General features: G+C 38.2%; 1 protein-coding gene across 1 annotated transcript; it reads left to right on the top strand.

Annotated features, from left to right (window-relative positions):
- The first annotated feature begins 1578 nt into the window (after positions 1-1578).
- On the top strand, positions 1579-17194 carry LOC106138260 (large ribosomal subunit protein uL4). The gene is made up of 11 exons (XM_060952278.1): positions 1579-1735; positions 2753-2933; positions 4050-4131; positions 7079-7242; positions 7703-7827; positions 8852-8950; positions 13760-13895; positions 15041-15176; positions 15713-15872; positions 16431-16493; positions 17048-17194. Exons 1-11 carry the CDS (start codon positions 1733-1735, stop codon positions 17162-17164), a joined length of 1266 nt encoding a protein of 421 aa, XP_060808261.1. The 5' UTR covers positions 1579-1732; the 3' UTR covers positions 17165-17194.
- Positions 17195-17999: the final 805 nt, after the last annotated feature.

Here is a 17999-nt window from a genome sequence, read left to right as displayed (position 1 = left end):
GTGTATCTTTAAGCTGTTGTATCGTAGGTGGTTGAAGTGCATTTTCGATTTTTATATTAGATAACGTTGACGCCAATCTGTAGGCATTTGGTATTAAATCAGCTTGATTGCCTGATATAATGAAGATTGAAGAACCATCTTTGTCATATTCCTGTGAAGATGACTGATAACAGTTCTTCATTACATCAGCTTGAGATTCAACTATTTGTTTATTAGATATATTAGCGACTAATGACAAATCTCTTTCATATTGTTTTAATAGTAATTCACGGCCTCTTTGAGCATTGTATGCTTTGGGTTCAACAATGGTCTTATCTGACCCACGAGCCATGAAGGGCACATTTGTACGAGTATCATGTTCTTGTGACTTTGATTCTTGATTATTATTTTTAGTATCACATATTGAAAGATCAGCTTTTTGATCTGGTATGTCGATGAATGAAGACATGATTTTATTATCATCTAATGATATAATTTGAAGATCATCATTTGCTGGAACTACAAGTTTCTGATCATTGATGAAAGACAACATATCTTTATCGTAATCATAAAGTTGAATTGGAAGATCCTTTGTAGCTTTATCGGCGTGAGGATTATTTATTTGGTCTGGGGCGTCAATGATTGAAAGTAAATCACTGTCCACGCATTTCTGCATTAAGGTCTGATGACTGATTTTCTCATCAGTTTGAAGCTTCATGATCTGTTTATCTGATACAACGATAAAAGAAGGAACAATTTTGTCATCGTCTTGTGATTTTTCTTGATGATTCCTACCTCTGCAGTTGTGGCTACATGTGGGATCATTTGTTTGGTCCATTGCTTTGAAAAACTTTATTTAGATCCGTGAACTTATTATGTAAGTACGAATTAATACCTCGTTTTTCTCAAATATATGGAGATAATAAATATAATTTTAATGTAATACTATATAATAGTTGTATTAATTCCATAGTTTGAATTGACATGGTCACAGTTGTGCTTCAGAACCGTCAGTCGTGAATTGTTTGACAATAGTTTGAGGGTCGGAGTTTCTGAGCTGAGTTAAGACATTTGAGTGAAGGAATGCCTATTCAACATGAGACAACATGCGTGTTAAAACAAAACAGACGAAACTGGTTCTATGCATACTCTGTCTATGTTTGGCCCAGTGTACGACAAGGGGTCTTCCCATACTCCCTAAGGGGAGTCGGAGTGAATGGTCAGGGCTTTTGGCCCTCTTCATTAGCCTCTTCGCTGCCTACAGCTGTAGGCAGGTCAATGGGGCGGCCGTAGCGGCCCGGCCCGGTGTATGCCGTATGCGCAGCTATTAATATATCATTTGAATAAAAAAAAAACTTATTCCTAGTAGTCTATGGGTTTTTGGCTGCACGGGCTAGTACCTTTTGCCTCCTGAAAATAAATAAAAAAAAAGTAATAGTTTTACTCTTTATAATAAATATCAAAAATTTTACGTAGAACCATTAAAATAGGTACGCTTAAATACTATTATTTCGCTTTAAAATATGTAACTTGGATTATTTAATCATTTTTTTCTGCCTCTTTTATTTTTAATACTTAAGAGAAATAAAATGACTTCTTTGTTCATTCATTTTTGAATCTGGCAATAGTCCTTTTGCACTGTCAAAATTTTCCTTCAACGCTTCCGGTCTTTTTATTCCTCCGTGGCATGGCGGATGGTCTTAACCGCCGCTAATAGTGTGTTTTGGAGGAAATTTCTCGCTGTTATAGCGAAATGGTAAGTGTAATTGTAAAAGAAGTGATTAATCATTAAGAGCATTGTGCAGTGATTGGATCTGAAATAGTGTAAGTGATGTTTTTGTTTAGTCGAAGTTGCAGGTTGTCCCACGTGTTTGGTAACATTTATTCGTAAATCTTTCGTTTATTTGCTTATTTCTTCGTTTTATATCATTGATATATTGTATGGAAGTGATTTTAACGATTTTGTCGCTTTAATTTCGTGGATAATTCATTAATCTGGAATATATATATTCCAACACGCCATTGACATTTATTCACTCAAATCTGTTTATTGCCATAAAATCTATCCAAAACGAATTAGAATATGTTCCCTCCACTCTAAATCTCAACTAACTCCACTCTATATCTCTCTTTTCTGGAAAGAAGGTTGGAAGGGACCATATTTCAGTCGATAAATTTTGAGGTTAGGTGTGATATTCTCACTACTCATCCTGCCCCGAACTCTTCCTAGTTGGCTGTTATAGCTCTCTAGGTACACGTAGGGGAAAAGCAATATGTTCCCTTAGGAAACACTTTGGTCAAGATGACTGCAGTGTGTCGACGTGAGGAACACAAATATTTTATTGACCACTATAACCAAATATCCTGTTTTGTATCAGATAAACGATAATACTTATACCTTGACTACTATTTTCCCATAGATTTTAGATAATATGCATAAAGAAAAATAAAGAAAGAAGACAAGCATAAAAATGTTGTATTGTTCAATCAGAAAATCTGTTGCAAATGTACCATTGTAAATGATTACAATTCAAATTGGCTTAGTTAAATCTGGTAAAAAAAGTCCTAAGATTGAAATCTGCTGTTTACATGTTTTGCTGTGAAGACCTATATTTGTCTTATTCAACTACTATTTTGTCACAAGAATAGTTGTTAGACATCTTAATAAAACAAAAACATTAAAACAATATATTAAGTGGGTGTCACACATTTTCGATCCAATCTTTCTGTCAATGCAGTTTATGGCAACACTTAAACTGTAAATCCATTTCAGAGTTTATCCGTAGCCCGACCTTTAGTGTCGGTGTACTCCGAGAAGAGTGAGGTGGTCGCCGGGGCTGCCTTGCCTCTGCCATTCGTGTTCAAGGCACCCATCCGGCCTGACATTGTGAACGATGTCCACGTATCCATGTCCAAGAATGCCCGGCAGCCGTACTGCGTAAGCAAAGAAGCCGGTTAGTGTTTGAATGTTTGTTTTACTACGTAGGTATTTTTCAGACTTTTAAATTAAAGAAGATAATTGTTAGGAAATAACTTCTTGAATGAATTATCTGAAAATTGTAAGTATTTGATATATCCAGTCTGATAGACAAAAAAAAATGGTTTCATAACAAGTATAAACATATATACACCAAGGTTCTCTGCTTAACCAAATGGTAATCTGTTTGATAATTGTTCAATTCAGGAATCACAATTTGAAAAGAGTAATGCAACCTCATTGGTTTAATAATAGTAATGGCTGGTAATAGATGCTAAAATTGATGTAAAAAAAAGAAAAGATAAATTAGAATTGTTTTTTGATTGCATAATTATTATGATAGTTATTAAGATAATCGAGTTCACTGATTTTAGATCATAGTTTATAATTCAATGTAATAAATAAAATGTAATGCATTTAGTTCAAATAACAGTGAAAGTTAAAAATCTAAAGTTCGTTTGTTATTTGTTTCACACAAAAAGGATCCCAAATTTCAGCAGTACAATAAACAGTAATGCTATTAGCATAAGTCTGCTTATTGTACTTTACAAGTTGTACATGTTTCAATGTGTCAAATCAAAATTCATTCGTTCAATTAAAAGTATGTATGGGATAAAGTTACTCTGTAATAATCTATTGTACATAGTTGACTGAGGGTGAAGCCAATGACATCTACAAATCAACTTGGGGCTAAAAACATTTTTTATATATGTATATGTGTGTATGTATTATGATAAATTTCGAACTATTGATTTCATTTTGATGAAATGTAAAATGTTTAAGGGTTCTGTATTTTGAAGTTGGTGGGGCTACATAACTGGTTCAATCATTGTTGACTAATTAATAGTGTTAATATTTTCTTAAGTTGAATTGGAAAGGGAAACAGTAATAATTTATCTCATGATAAAAACGGGTTGTGCTTAGCCAGGGGGTTTGGTGTAAACTTAGAATTCGTAAATACATATAAACAACGCTAAGGTGTAGACTGAACAGAAAAGCTGCCTGTTTATTGTAGAATTTCACATCAGTCTCAATATGATTTCAGAGATCAGTTTCCCAATTTCTAAGGTCAATATTAAATAACTGTCAACAGGTCACCAAACCAGTGCTGAGTCATGGGGTACCGGACGCGCCGTCGCTCGTATTCCCCGTGTGCGCGGTGGTGGTACCCACAGGTAAACTAGTTCAAATCTGACACTGTTGATGGTTTTAATATTAACACTGCTGGATATTTGGCGAATTGGAATAGTCACTATAATTTAAACACTCATAATGCTTTGTCACTGATAAACTTTGGCGAATGGGCAATTGAGGGTTTGTGTGCCTTCATATGCTGGGATTAGATTGCAAATTATAGGGTTGCCAGAAAAAAAAGTTTGGTAGAAGGTTGGTAGAGAAATATTGGGTGTTAGAGTAGAAAAAAGTGAAGTTAGCAAATTATAATGGCAGCTATCAATATTGTTGAAAGTATTGCATTTTATGTCCATCCAGCCAACTAATATACTATGGAAAAATAATTGAGTACAGTCCTTAGATGGTCCTATGCTAAAAATCTTTTCTCATGAAAAATTTTGTTCTGTGTCAATCCTTGGTCGTTTTATTTTTGGTTTTGGGAAATTTTAAAATGATGGTATTTATAATTCCATAGTATTTTAAGTTTGCTGACTCCATCATGATATTCCTCTCCTTATTGCACTCCGCATGGGGTTGACACAGACCGTAAGTCACTCAAATTTTATTCTTTGCAAACTGTAAAGAAAATAAATAAATGTATAGGTCAAATTACACAGATTGAGTCAGGCTCAAAGTTAGACAGAGACTTGTCATATGAGATACTAACTCAACAGCAACAATACTATATTTTTTAAGACATCCAAGACCTAGGCCAATCAGAAATAGAATTTAATTGATAATTAAATATATTTTTAATTTTCAAACTCAAATTAAAAGTCAAATTCGTTCGTTTTTTCAAGTACTGACAGGATTAATTATGGCCCAACTTTTTAAGGTTTATAATCCTGGAAATTTGAACTGTTTTCGATGTTTAAGTGATCACCAGTTATAGTAAATCACTATACTGATAAAAGTGTTGAATGTTCACAAAATTCATTCTTTTGTCATCTTGCAAACAATTGGCTTATATACTAGACTTAATACATGAGAATCTCCATTCCAACACTCATCTACTCTTTTTACTTCTACTATATTAGTCACAAATATAATCAAAATAAAATAAAAGTAGCTGTTAACTTTTAGGTAGGTAAGGTAGTTCTCAGTGTGACCTGTATGTATGTATTATTGTCCGCGATTATCTCGCGTTTCGCTGAACCGATTGTGATGCGGTTTTTAATAAAGTGTCGATTGGAGGCAGTTCTCTTTTTACAAATGTTCTGACAAAATTACTCCCAAATCCATCTTAACAGTACACATTTTAATTGACCTCAAAGCATTTACTATACTTGGCGATCATTTATATATTTATTCATTGAATTTTCTTTCTTTTTTTTAATGTCACAATGCATTCATAATGCGGTCATTATATTCACTAAGTTCTAGCACTAAATGTCCACATCCAAAGGCTTTGTGCTGTTGGTTGTCACTGCGGATTAGTGCGACATCAGTGGAGCCACATGGCGTTCCGGGCTGGCTCCGTGGCCAGCACGGGTGCATGGTGGCTGCTACAATCCAAATTAACATTGGAGTATAGTAACATAACATTGCATTTGATTCCAGCAAGCGTAATGTGAAAGTAGCTTTTTATAGAATATTCATTATATCTTTGCTTTTTTACTCTATAATTTCTTCTTCTTTCAACTTTCGCTCATTAAATCGATTTTTTTCCATCCTGTATTTTTTTAATACCATTACATTGCGTCAAATTAGACTTGTGTTAAGTATAGGTTTATAGTATTCAATTCATTTATTTGCTTAAAACATGGTTATAAAAGATGTCACAGTAAATTGTAGTCCTAATACATGTTCTGCTTAAATATAGCATGCAAATATTAAATATATTACAGATATTACAGATTATAATTTCTTATTAATTTGTGCTAGAATAAGTGTCAATATTATAAAATCATGTCAATAATGTCAAAATTCCAGATACTAGGTCCATAACAATAATAATAAAATATATATTTTTTTATAATACTAGTAATGTCTATAGGTTGCGTCTTTCCAAAAATTCTTTTACATTATATATGGTATAGAAAGTATGTTTATTATACATTATTATTATCACCCATACAAAGGTTCATTACAAATTGTAATTTTTACAATAAACAATAAATAAATAAAAATATGAAAAAAAAAATTGCGACCTACACAAAGCTATATTTTAACAGTTTTTGAATACTAACTTCATTTAAGGTATGTAATTAATAATCTTAATTAATTTTTAATCCAACTTGTATAAACTACAAATAAAAATAAATATAATACTATATTTATTTTTATAATATCTTCTGTGGTGTGGTCGGGTGCTGACTGGATTCTATTCAGCCATGACTTTTATTTACCCATACTTCTTCTCCAGCGTATTACACATAAAAACAATTGGATGGTGGGACCAAATTTATTAGACACTTCGAGATATTTAACTGTATATTTTTTCTAAACACCGGTATACACCGAGCCAACAAAAAGGTTTCCATAGGCTTCTGTTATTTTGACGGTTTGCCATAAGCTTAAGTTCGTGAACGAGACTATGGTTGGCTTGATGTGAACGCAACTAAATAATTGGGGAAATAAAAAGCAATCTTCAATTTTTAAGAAATGAAATTGTCAATATTATTCTGTAATTTAGTCATCATCTATACTAATATTATCAAGCTGAAGAGTTTGTTTGTTTGTTTGAATGCCCTAATCTCAGCAACTACTGGTTCGAATTGAAAAATTATTTTTGTGTTGAATAGGCCATTTATCGAGGAAGGCTTTAGGCTATATAACATTACGCTGCAACTATCAGGAGCGAAGAAATAATGGTAAATGTGAAAAAAAAATTATGCCCAATATAAGTATCCACGCGGACGAGGTCGCGGGCACAGCTAATTTTTCAATAAAGAACATTGACAATTTCGAAATCGATAAAACAGTCTTCTTTTCGAATTTGGAAATCAGGTCCGGGCAGGGCGCGTTCGGCAACATGTGCCGTGGAGGTCGCATGTTCGCGCCGACCAAGCCGTGGCGGCGCTGGCATCGCCGCGTCAACCTGCGCGTGCGCCGCGCCGCTGTGGCGGCCGCCGTCGCCGCTACGGGGGTTCCCGCTCTGGTGCAGGCTAGAGGTATTGTGTTGTGGTTATTTCAGTTTTTTTTAGGACTAAAATTTAGGAGGTGAACCTTATTCATATTGGATCATGAAGCAAAAGCTGCACTCGATGCCTATTCCTTGTCCTTAGTCGCCTTTTTGCCGGCCTGAAGAATGGTGAAAGAAAGTCTGTATAACTTAGTTCTAGCACTAAATGTCCACATCCAAAGGCTTTGTGCTGTTGGTTGTCACTGCGGATTAGTGCGACATCATTGGAGCCACATGGCGTTCCGGGCTGGCTCCGTGGCCAGCACGGGTGCATGGTGGCTGCTACACTTTCAACTATATCGTAGTGATAGGTTGCTAGCCCATCGCCTAAAAGAGGAATCCCAAGTTTATAATGCCTATGCCTTAGTCGCCTTTTACGACATCCATGGGAAAGAGATGGAGTGGTCCTACTCTTTTTACCACACCCTTACAACTGTATAATATTGCAGGTCACGTGATCGACAAGGTGCCAGAGCTCCCGCTGGTGGTCTCCGACAAAGTGCAAGAGATCAACAAGACCAAACAGGCGGTCATCTTCCTGAGACGCGTCAAGGCGTGGTCCGATGTTCTGAAGGTACATTCTCATCTATCACATCACTGCGTAGTATAAAGTGAAGTCTTCTCCATATTTTCTCTGTCTGTATGGTATGCGCTTTATCTAGGTAAGTTGTTCACGGATTATCTTTTCTTGTCTTAGTTTAGATTTACCATCGAAATAAATTACAAATAATTGATTTTCTTTTCGTTTATTGTGTGATAACAGTGTAACTTACAATCGGAAGGAGTAAAGTAAAAAGAATTTATTCGTAACACAGTCCTGAAAAGAATGATAAGCCACATTCAGCTATTTGGCTCAATGGTACAATTGAGATTCAAATAGTGACAGGCTGCCTTTTACGACATCCATGGGAAAGAGATAGAGTGGTCCTATTCTTTTTTGTTTTGGTGCCGGGAACCACACGGATTTGTAAACACATACTGAATAAACAAAATTTGTAAGATATCAGGGGTACCTCCTGTACATCAATATAGGCGAGTTGGCACAACTATCTTCTGAGCCGACTGTACTGTCTCACACGCAACAGTGCGTGAACGTAAATGTTTGCGCCCTTTTTAGCTGAGACGAAAGAAAACTGTCCATAACACTAACAGGCAATCGAAACTCATATTTTCGATTGTTATAATTTGTGGATTACAATTTTTTATAAAGAATACGACGTATTCTTTCACAGCAATAACGAAGTATTATGGTAATTTTACATACATACATACATGAAATCACGCCTCTTTCCCAGAGGGGTAGGCAGATACTACCTCTTTCCACTTGCCACGATCTCTGCATACTTCCTTCGCTTCATCCACATTCATAACTCTCTTCATGCAAGCTCGGCGGTTTCGGGTACTTTTGACCTGACCCTTTACCAGGACGTCCTTAAATCTTACTAGTGGTTATCAACCCAAGGATCTTTATTTCCGAAATTTCACCTTTCTCAAGGTCATGTTTAATTCTATCAAAATGGCGTCTGGCGTTGTTGTAGTACCCTGCATCGATTGTGGACCATAACTATAGTATACTAATATATTTATTTTTATCTCAGGTGTACAAGTCTCAGCGCCTGCGCGCCGGCAAAGGCAAGATGCGCAACCGCAGACGTGTCCAGCGTAAAGGGCCTCTCATCGTCTACAACAAGGACCAGGTATGATAGTTATACTTCTAAGAATGTTAGTAATGGACTAATACTTATATAATAAAGCTGAAGAGTTTGTTTGTTTGAACGAGCTAATCTCAGGAACTACTGGTACGAATTGAAAAATTATTTTTGTGTTGAATAGACCCATTTATCAAGGAATGCTTTAGGTTATATAACATTACAACTATAAGCTAAGAAATAATGGAAAATTTAAAAAAAAAGGGATAATTAATCCTTAAGGGGTTTCAATGATACCCAAAATAACAATTCCACGCGGACGAAGTCGCAGGCGCAGCTAGTATATTATAAGTGTTTGAGCATGTTTATGATTTACTGTGTCAGACACCCTGTATGTAGTCTGTTAGATCCCCAGAAAGCTTTACTTGTTCTGTCCATGCAGTTTAAGTTATGAATGACCGGGGAATATTACCATGGTCCCAAAGGAAACATTAGCTTGGCACGCAGTCAGCTGGTGTGTCGACATGAGGAGCACATTGAAACATCTTATTTATTTACTAGAGGCCGCCCGCGACTTCATCCGCGTGGAAACCCTATCAATCCCGCGGGAACTCCGGGATAAAAAGTAGCCTATATGTTATTCTGCGTCTTCAGCTACCCATATACCAAATTTCATCGTAATCGGTTAAGTAGTTTTTGCGTGAATGAGTAACAAACATCCATACTGACATCCTGACATACTCACAAACATTCGCATTTATAATATTAGTAGGATTTATGTACACAAAATTATGTACAGGAGCATTTAATGCAGTAATTCTTGTACAAAGGTACTTATTTCAATAGAAGTCTCTTCTAGTAGACCCATGAGAGGAGATGAATTTTGGAGCGGTATGGCGTGTGTAAAAATAACGTTTATCGTTTATAAATATCATCTTTTCATATCTCTCTCATATGACCTATGAGACAAGGTTTCCGGTTCAGTCAGTTTTTGGTAGAAGTGAACTTCTAATTCAACTTATTGCTTTTTGTTTATCCATGTCACATTCTCGTGAAGGATAGCTTTGGAACCCCATCAGAAGCGGGCTATTCCACCTTGATTGATTGATTTGATTAATTTATTAATTAAATCAACATACATACATACATAAAATCACGCCTCTTTCCCGGAGGGGTAGGCAGAGACTACCTCTTTCCACTTGCCACGATCTCTGCATACTTCTTTCGCTTCGTCCACATTCATAACTCTCTTCATACAAGCTCGGCGGTTTCGGGTACTTTTGACCTGACCCTTTACCAGGACGTCCTTAATTTGATCAAGATACGTTCGTCTAGGTCTTCCCACTCCGACCTTTCCCTCCACACTCTCCTTGTATATCTGCTTAGTCAACCTGCTTTCATTCATCCTCTCCACATGACCGAACCATCTTAACATACCCTTTTCTATTCCTGTAACTACATCTTCTTTCACATCACAACATTCCCTTATCACGCTGTTCCTTATCCTGTCACTCAATTTCACACCCATCATACTCCTTAACGCTCTCATTTCCACTGCATTTATTCTGCTTTCATGCTTCTTTTGCCATACCCAACTTTCACTCCCATACATTAATGTCGGGACCAACACGCCCCTGTGCACAGCCAGTCGAGCCTTTTTGGATAGTTTCTGACTGCTCATAAAGGCATGCAAAGCTCCATTCACCATGTTCCCCGCGTTCACTCTCCTTTCAATATCACTATCATACTTGCCATCTGATGTAAACTTTGATCCTAGATATACAAACTCTTTCACTTGCTCCACTTTTTCTCCTCCAATCAAAATATTACATGCTGTCATTTCTTTCTCCATTTCAAAAACCAGTGTTTTAGTTTTACTTACGTTCACTTTCATTCCTTTCTCTTTTAAAGCTTCATGCATACAGTTTACCATCTCCTGTAACTCCTCCGCTGATGACGCCAGTATAACCTGATCGTCGGCATAGAGCAGACATTTGACGAGTAACTCATTCATCCTTAATCCACTTTTAGACTCTTTCAAATCTGTCAAACAGCTATCCATAAATAGGTTGAACAGCCACGGTGACGCAACACATCCTTGCCTAACGCCTTTCTCAATCTTAAACCACTCAGTGTGCGCTCCGTTTATCCTGACACAAGCACTCGAATCCTCATATAAGGATTTCAGTGCTCGTATTAAGAGACTGCTCACCCCATGCATAGAAAGTGCTGACCACAATTCATTCCTCTCAACTCTGTCATAGGCCTTTTCCAGATCTACGAATGTGCAATAGACTTTTTGACTCTTGGCCAAAAACTTTTCGGCTATGCACCGCAAGGAAAAGACCTGATCAGTACATCCCATTCCCTTTCGAAATCCCGCTTGAGCATCCCATATTTTGTCATCAGTTTCATTCCTGACTCTATTAATCAATACCTTAGCATACAATTTGCCGACGACGCTAAGCAGGCTTATACCACGATAATTTTTGCAGTCCAGCTGTGACCCTTTTCCTTTGTAAAGTGGCACGATAACAGCCTTACACCAATCTTTTGGTACTCGGCCGCTTCTCCAACACAAATTGAAAAGGCAGTACAACTGACTAGCTACTACGCCTTTTCCTGCTTTAAGCATCTCGACCGACACTCTATCACACCCAGCAGCCTTTCCCGCTTTCATACTCTTAAGTGCTTCCACAATTTCGAACATTTCAATTTCGCCTTCCATCTCATTCTCTTTTTCTTCGCTATAGCAGAAATCTTTCTTATTTCCTTCCTTTTTTTCAAATAAACTTTCAAAATAGTCCTTCCATATCTTTAGTACACATTCTTCTCCTTTCACAACGCTACCATCCTGGCATCTGATCCTAGTCAGCTCTCTGGTTATAGTATTTCCTCGGGCTGACCTTACGGATTTCCAGAATACTTTCAGATTTGACTGAAAGTCTTCTGATAGCCTTTTATCAAAATCCTCTTTATACTCTTCTTTCTTTCTAATCACAGCTTTCTTAACCAAATCTTTCATTTTCTTATATTCCTTACGTGCTTCATTCACATCTTCATCTATAACCTCTTGCATTCTTAAGTTAGCTTTTGCTGCTAACAAATCCAGCCATGCTTTCTTCTTTAATCGCACAAGTTCTTGCACATCTTTACTCATCCACGCATTTTTGTGATTTTTTCCTTTCCTTCTTCTACTTACACCACACACTTCAACAGCTACTTTCACAATTCTTTCTTTAAATTCCTTCCATCCATCTTCAATATCGCTCATTTCCTCTAAATCTTCAAATTCATCCTTCAGTCTATTAATATACTTCTTACCTACATCCATATCTTGCAAATTTTCTACTTTTACTCTTTCCGAAGCGCTGGTTTGCTCCCTTACCCTGTGCCGCCAGCGATTGAAGATACCCCTTATCCGGGATATCACCAGTAAATGGTCCGAGTCAATGCCAGCACCGCGATATGCACGGGTATCCAGCACTTTGTTCTTCAATCTTTCATCTACAATCACAAAGTCTATCATACTTTTTAAAATACCTTCCACTCTTGTGTAGGTGTGGATCTTTTTATGTTGAAACATTGAGTTCGACACAAAAAGATCCCACTCTAGACAAATTTCTAATACACTTCTTCCATTATCATTCACCCTTTCGTCACCAAACGCACCAAGCACCTTTTCATATCCATCACGCTTTACACCCACCCATCCATTAAAATCACCTAACATAATAATCTTCTCATTTGGCTTGGTAACTTTCAATACTTCTCTTACACTATTCCAGAACTCCTCGTTTTCGCTTTTTGCTGATGTTGTACCCCTCGAACCCACATCCCAAGGTGCATAAACACCTAGAACGAAGATCCGAGTGATTCCAACTTTCAGCCTAATCCATAGAAGACGAGGGCTGACACACTCATACTCATTCACGCACTCAGCCATTCGTGCAGAAAGAATTAGACCGACCCCTTGACAGCCTCGGCTGGTACTGGAAATTCCAGACCAATACGCCGTGTAAGGGCCGTGCTGCGTCGCGTCGCATCCTTTCCGCTTCGTTTCATTCACGCACAACACATCCAAACGTCTTTCATCCATCATCTGGCATACTTCCTCAATCTTATCCTTCATTCCTCCTCTTACATTCATCGTCGCAAAGCGGCTTTCAGCAGACCGCATACCGCTCCCGCCGGGAACGAGACGTGATGGGGTGCGGACACCATCGCCGCCATCTAGGTGCTCTTTCAAAAAATTTGCATCCATGCGATTCCCACGAGACGCTAGGGAAAAATTTTGTCCGCCCCAGCAGAGCCCCGCATGCCAGGGTAAGGCTAGCCATTACCTGGGGGTCGCCCAACCCCATGGCGGAAGTGGCACGCTCGAGACTAGGCTCGCCCCTAGCCATGCATCCATCGGCGCGGCAGACCTTAGATTGGCAGCCATGCATCCATCGGCGCGGCAGACCTTAGAACAATCAACAGCATTACAATGTTGTCATTAATAGTATGTAAATAAATAACGGCCTCTGTGGCGCAGCGGTAGTGCGCTTGTCTGTGACACCGGTGGTCCCGGGTTCGAATCCCGGCCAGGGCATGATGAGAAACGAACTTTCTCCGATTGGCCTGGGTCTTGGATGTTTATCTATATAAGTATTTATTATAAAATATAGCATTGTTGAGTTAGTATCTCGTAACACAAGTCTCGAACTTACTTCGAGGCTAACTCAATCAGTGTAATTTGTCCCGCATATATTTATATTATTTATGTCCCGTATATATTTATTATTTATTTATTTAAATAGGCAACATATAATTTTAATCTAATGGCACGTATAATATCGTAACTTTCTCCCCCAGGGTCTGACCCGCGCCTTCCGCAACATCCCGGGCGTGGAGATGCTGCACGTGGACAAGCTGAACCTGCTCAAACTTGCCCCGGGCGGACATGTTGGACGGTTCATCATCTGGACACAGTCCGCTTTTGACAGGCTCGGTGAGAAGATATATCAACAGACCGTGGTTATTGTGATAGTTTGATCAAGCCAGCTGGTTGGCTCCGGCAGAAATAGCAACAGATTGACATACATATGGTCACGTCTATATCCCTTGCGGGGTAGACAGAGACAACTGTCTTGAATGGCCACGTTCAGCTGTTTGGCTTAATGATAGAATAGAATAATTTGTTTTCAAAATTGGATACAAGGTATCACTTATTGACGTCACATCACTTAAATCTAATTTTAACTACTACCGCCTCCTAAGCGCATGTGCAGAAGAAGCGGCGGAACAAACTACACTGCAGCATTTTAATCGGACGTCAATGTAAAGAAGAATAGGACCACTCCCAACTCTTTCCCATGGATGTCGTAAAAGGTGACTAAGGGATAGACTTAGGGCTAGCAACTTGTCACTGCTCATTGTCACAGCACAAAACAGACAGAGACGGTACAAAGGCGGACTTATCGCTAATGCAATCTCTTCCAGTCAACCTATTTAATATACAGCATATAGAATATTCAAAATTGAAAATGATGAGTGAATAAAGATATCAATTGTTTAGTTTTGGTCACGCAAACCGTAATTCGTCCCCGAAAAGCTTTACTTGTCCTGTCACTATAGTCCAAGTTAAGAATCACCCGGGGTATATCACCATGTTCCCGAAGGAAACATCAGCTTTGCTTCAAGCCAGCTGGTGTGTCGACATGAGGAGCACATTTAGCTGTATATTAAAGAGGTCTGGTTGACTGAAATGTCAACTGTATTGTCCCTTAAAATATCCCTAATCTAATGTGAACACCACACACATCATAATTGGATTGTAGCGGGAGCAATGATTCGGCTACAAAGGGAAGATCTTTCGCCATTCTAGGTGTTATGCCTAGGGAACCGCACGACAGACGATGTTGTGTTGGAGGTTGTATATAATATATAAAAGCAAAGATTTCACGGATTGGAGCATATATACTATATATGCTCCAATCCGTGAAATCTTTGCTTGCGCGATTTAGACTTAGTTGTTTTGACTGACTAATAGCGTCGCGTCATTTTGTTGTTGTGACTTGTGGAGTAGAGATGGCGCCAGAGGATTATGTCGATAAAGTAGATAATGAAGTCTTCTAACCGTCAAATTTCTTACAGACGCCATATTCGGCTCATGGAAGACCCCATCCAAGGAGAAGAAGAACTTCAACCTCCCACAACCCAAGATGGCCAACACTGACCTGAGCCGGCTGCTGAAGTCTGACGAAATCAGAAAGGTGCTCCGTGCGCCCAAGTATGTTTATTGTGTCTTTATATTTTATTCATTATTATTGTTCCCTGCAAACTTGGCGATTAAGGGAATGGCTAAAAATTTAGGATTCTTCTACTAGGCAATGGGCTGGCAACCTGTTACTTTTTGATTTTTTAGCTAAGCCATACAGCTGAACGTGGCCTTCTCTCTTTTAGACTGTTGGCTCTGTCTACCCCGAAAGGGATATAGACGTGATTGATGTATGATGATACTCTATCAAATCATTGGGAGAAAGAAGATACGCCTTTTCAAGTTTGTGAATAGGTGGGCTGGTTTGATATCAAGTTTTTTAGTCCAAGGATATGTAGCACCTTGGCTGTTCAATCAGAAGAAAGAAAAACAACATCTTAAGTACAGCTACAAATATTCTTATTAAATGATGATACTCTCTATCAGAGCATTGGGTTATGACAACCATGATTACTCACACGTTGACAATACCTGACTCACCCACCACTCATCACCACTGTACAGTCATCTGAAAACCACCATAAAACTCACACTTCATGTCTTTGCAGCAAACGCGTGGTCCGTGCCACAAGGAAACTTAACCCACTGACCAACACGAGGGCCATGCTGAGACTGAATCCGTTCTCCGCTGTGTTGAGAAGGAAAGCCGTTTTGGATCAGAACAGAATCAACAATCAGAGGGCTTTGGCTTTGGCTGAAAAGCGCGGTGTAAGTATTTCTTCCCTTCCACATAAATCATATGAACGGTAGCTGATAGAAATGTTACATTTCTTTTTGATGCAAAGTTAAACAAGGATATTTACAGTAATAAACAAACTCGCAAGACAATAGATTACATAATGGACAACATTTATTCTGTAATATTTATATTTTCCTACCCGCAAAAGTTATTTTTTTAATCTCGTGTACGTCTATTCCTCAATTTCCGCCAGAGAATAATTATTGAGCATTACTCCTGTAAAAAATTATAAAATCAAATATTCTTTTTGTTTGGCGGCTGTGTTTTTTGCTGTGCATATTTCAGATCAGACTGGTTATATTCTTTTGTTCATCAATGGAGCATCCATTGTTCTATTTCTGTTAAAGGTTTTTACTACCGATGTAAGTGATCTAAATAAATATATTCTCAAATGATGATACACTCTTTCAGAGCATTGGGTTATGAATACCGTGATTACTCACACGTTGACACTTCCTGAATTATTTTCTCACACTTCTGCCGCTCAATTTTATATCTTTCCCTCTACATGATAAGTTTGGTTTCAGATCAAGCTGCCGGCCGGCGATTCCGCTGTGAAGGCGCAGGCGCTCCGCGAGAAGAGAGTTAAGGTAATTTTAAACTTACGTAAGATTTTTTTGCCTTTGGTTCCGGTCCCAAGGGAATTGAGAAGAAAAAAAAAGAAAAAGCAGCCAATGTTACATGAGATCTACCCTTTTTTGTGCCTAAGTCTTATGTATCTGTCCAGAAGTTTGATTGTACTTGCCAAATATAAATTTACTTTATTTATAATCTTACCTTTTGGAATAGGAGCTAAAGCCTGTGGGGTATTGGTCAACCAATCCGCTATTTAAAAAAAAGTCATCAAGGTATCTCGTGATCAGCAGCATTTCCATTTAATATGTCAGTTCTATGTGACTGTAAAATTCATCCGTGTTCGGTAAAAAAAAAGAATCTCATGAAGGCAACTGTACGTCTCATATTTTTAGAGGGAAGAAAAGAAAATTATGTAGTTTATCTTCCTTCAACTTATTGAGAAACTGGTTTCGAAATTAGGTTTCGCAAGTGCCCAAAGGGATTCGAGTGATGTAATTTACCAATTTTATTTGTTAATTATACAAATAAATTATTTTGATTTGATTTGATTTGATAATTTCCATTCCAGTTGATTAAACTGGCGGCGTCCAAGAAACCCAAGAAGCCAGCGCCGAAGAAGACCGCGCCCCCGCCGCCCAAGAAAAAGAAGGAAGCGGCCAAACCCAAGCCGGCGGCTAAAAAGTGATCCAGCTAATAAAGATATATTGTAAAATTATTTGTGTTTTACTGATGGGACTCGTGGTATAGGCTTGTGGGGGGATTGTGAAAGGATGAATTATAATTTTGCGAAGGGTTCATTTAGCCAAATTGTCATTTTGAGAAATACACAATATTACCCTTTTAAAATATGTACTTGTATATATCTCTAGACCGATTTTTTTGATCGAGGCTTCGCTGCCGTATTAACCAGTAGGTTACTAAAGTGTCACGAGTATGGAGCGGTAGATCACCCTCCCAGCGCTAAAGTGGTATAAGGCATTTTTTGGCACCGTGTGATTTCAAAAGCTTCACGTAACTATCGGATTTTCCGTATAGCCGGGACGCAGACGAGAGGGTTTCCACATGTATATAAGAGAAAACTAAATAGACTTTCTGTGAAAAAAAGTACTACCTTTAGTTACAAACCTATACACCTGTATGTGTTTCATTGTATATAAAAAGAAATTAACAGGCATGCCCTTTCCCCAAATGCATTTCTCCATGTAGAAAGTAGTCTTAACCTGTGAGGAGTATACATACATACATATGATCACGTCTATATCCCTTGCGGGGTAGACAGAGCCAACAGTCTTGAAAAGACTGAATGGCCACGTTCAGCTATTTGGCTTAATGATAGAACCGAGATTCAAATAGTGACAGGTTGCTAGCCCATCGCCTAAAAGAGGAATCCTAAGTTTATAAGCCTATCCCTTAGTCGCCTTTTACGACATCCATGGGAAAGAGATGGAGTGGTCCTATTCTTTTTTGTAATAGTGCCGGGAACCACACGGCACCACGAGAGGAGTATCCACTTCATTATA

The sequence above is a fragment of the Amyelois transitella genome, chromosome 28 (assembly GCF_032362555.1).
Source record: "Amyelois transitella isolate CPQ chromosome 28, ilAmyTran1.1, whole genome shotgun sequence".
Classification (NCBI taxonomy): Eukaryota; Metazoa; Arthropoda; class Insecta; order Lepidoptera; family Pyralidae; genus Amyelois; species Amyelois transitella.
The sequence above is the reverse complement of the archived record's forward strand: the minus strand, read 5'-3'. Positions and strand labels throughout refer to the sequence as shown.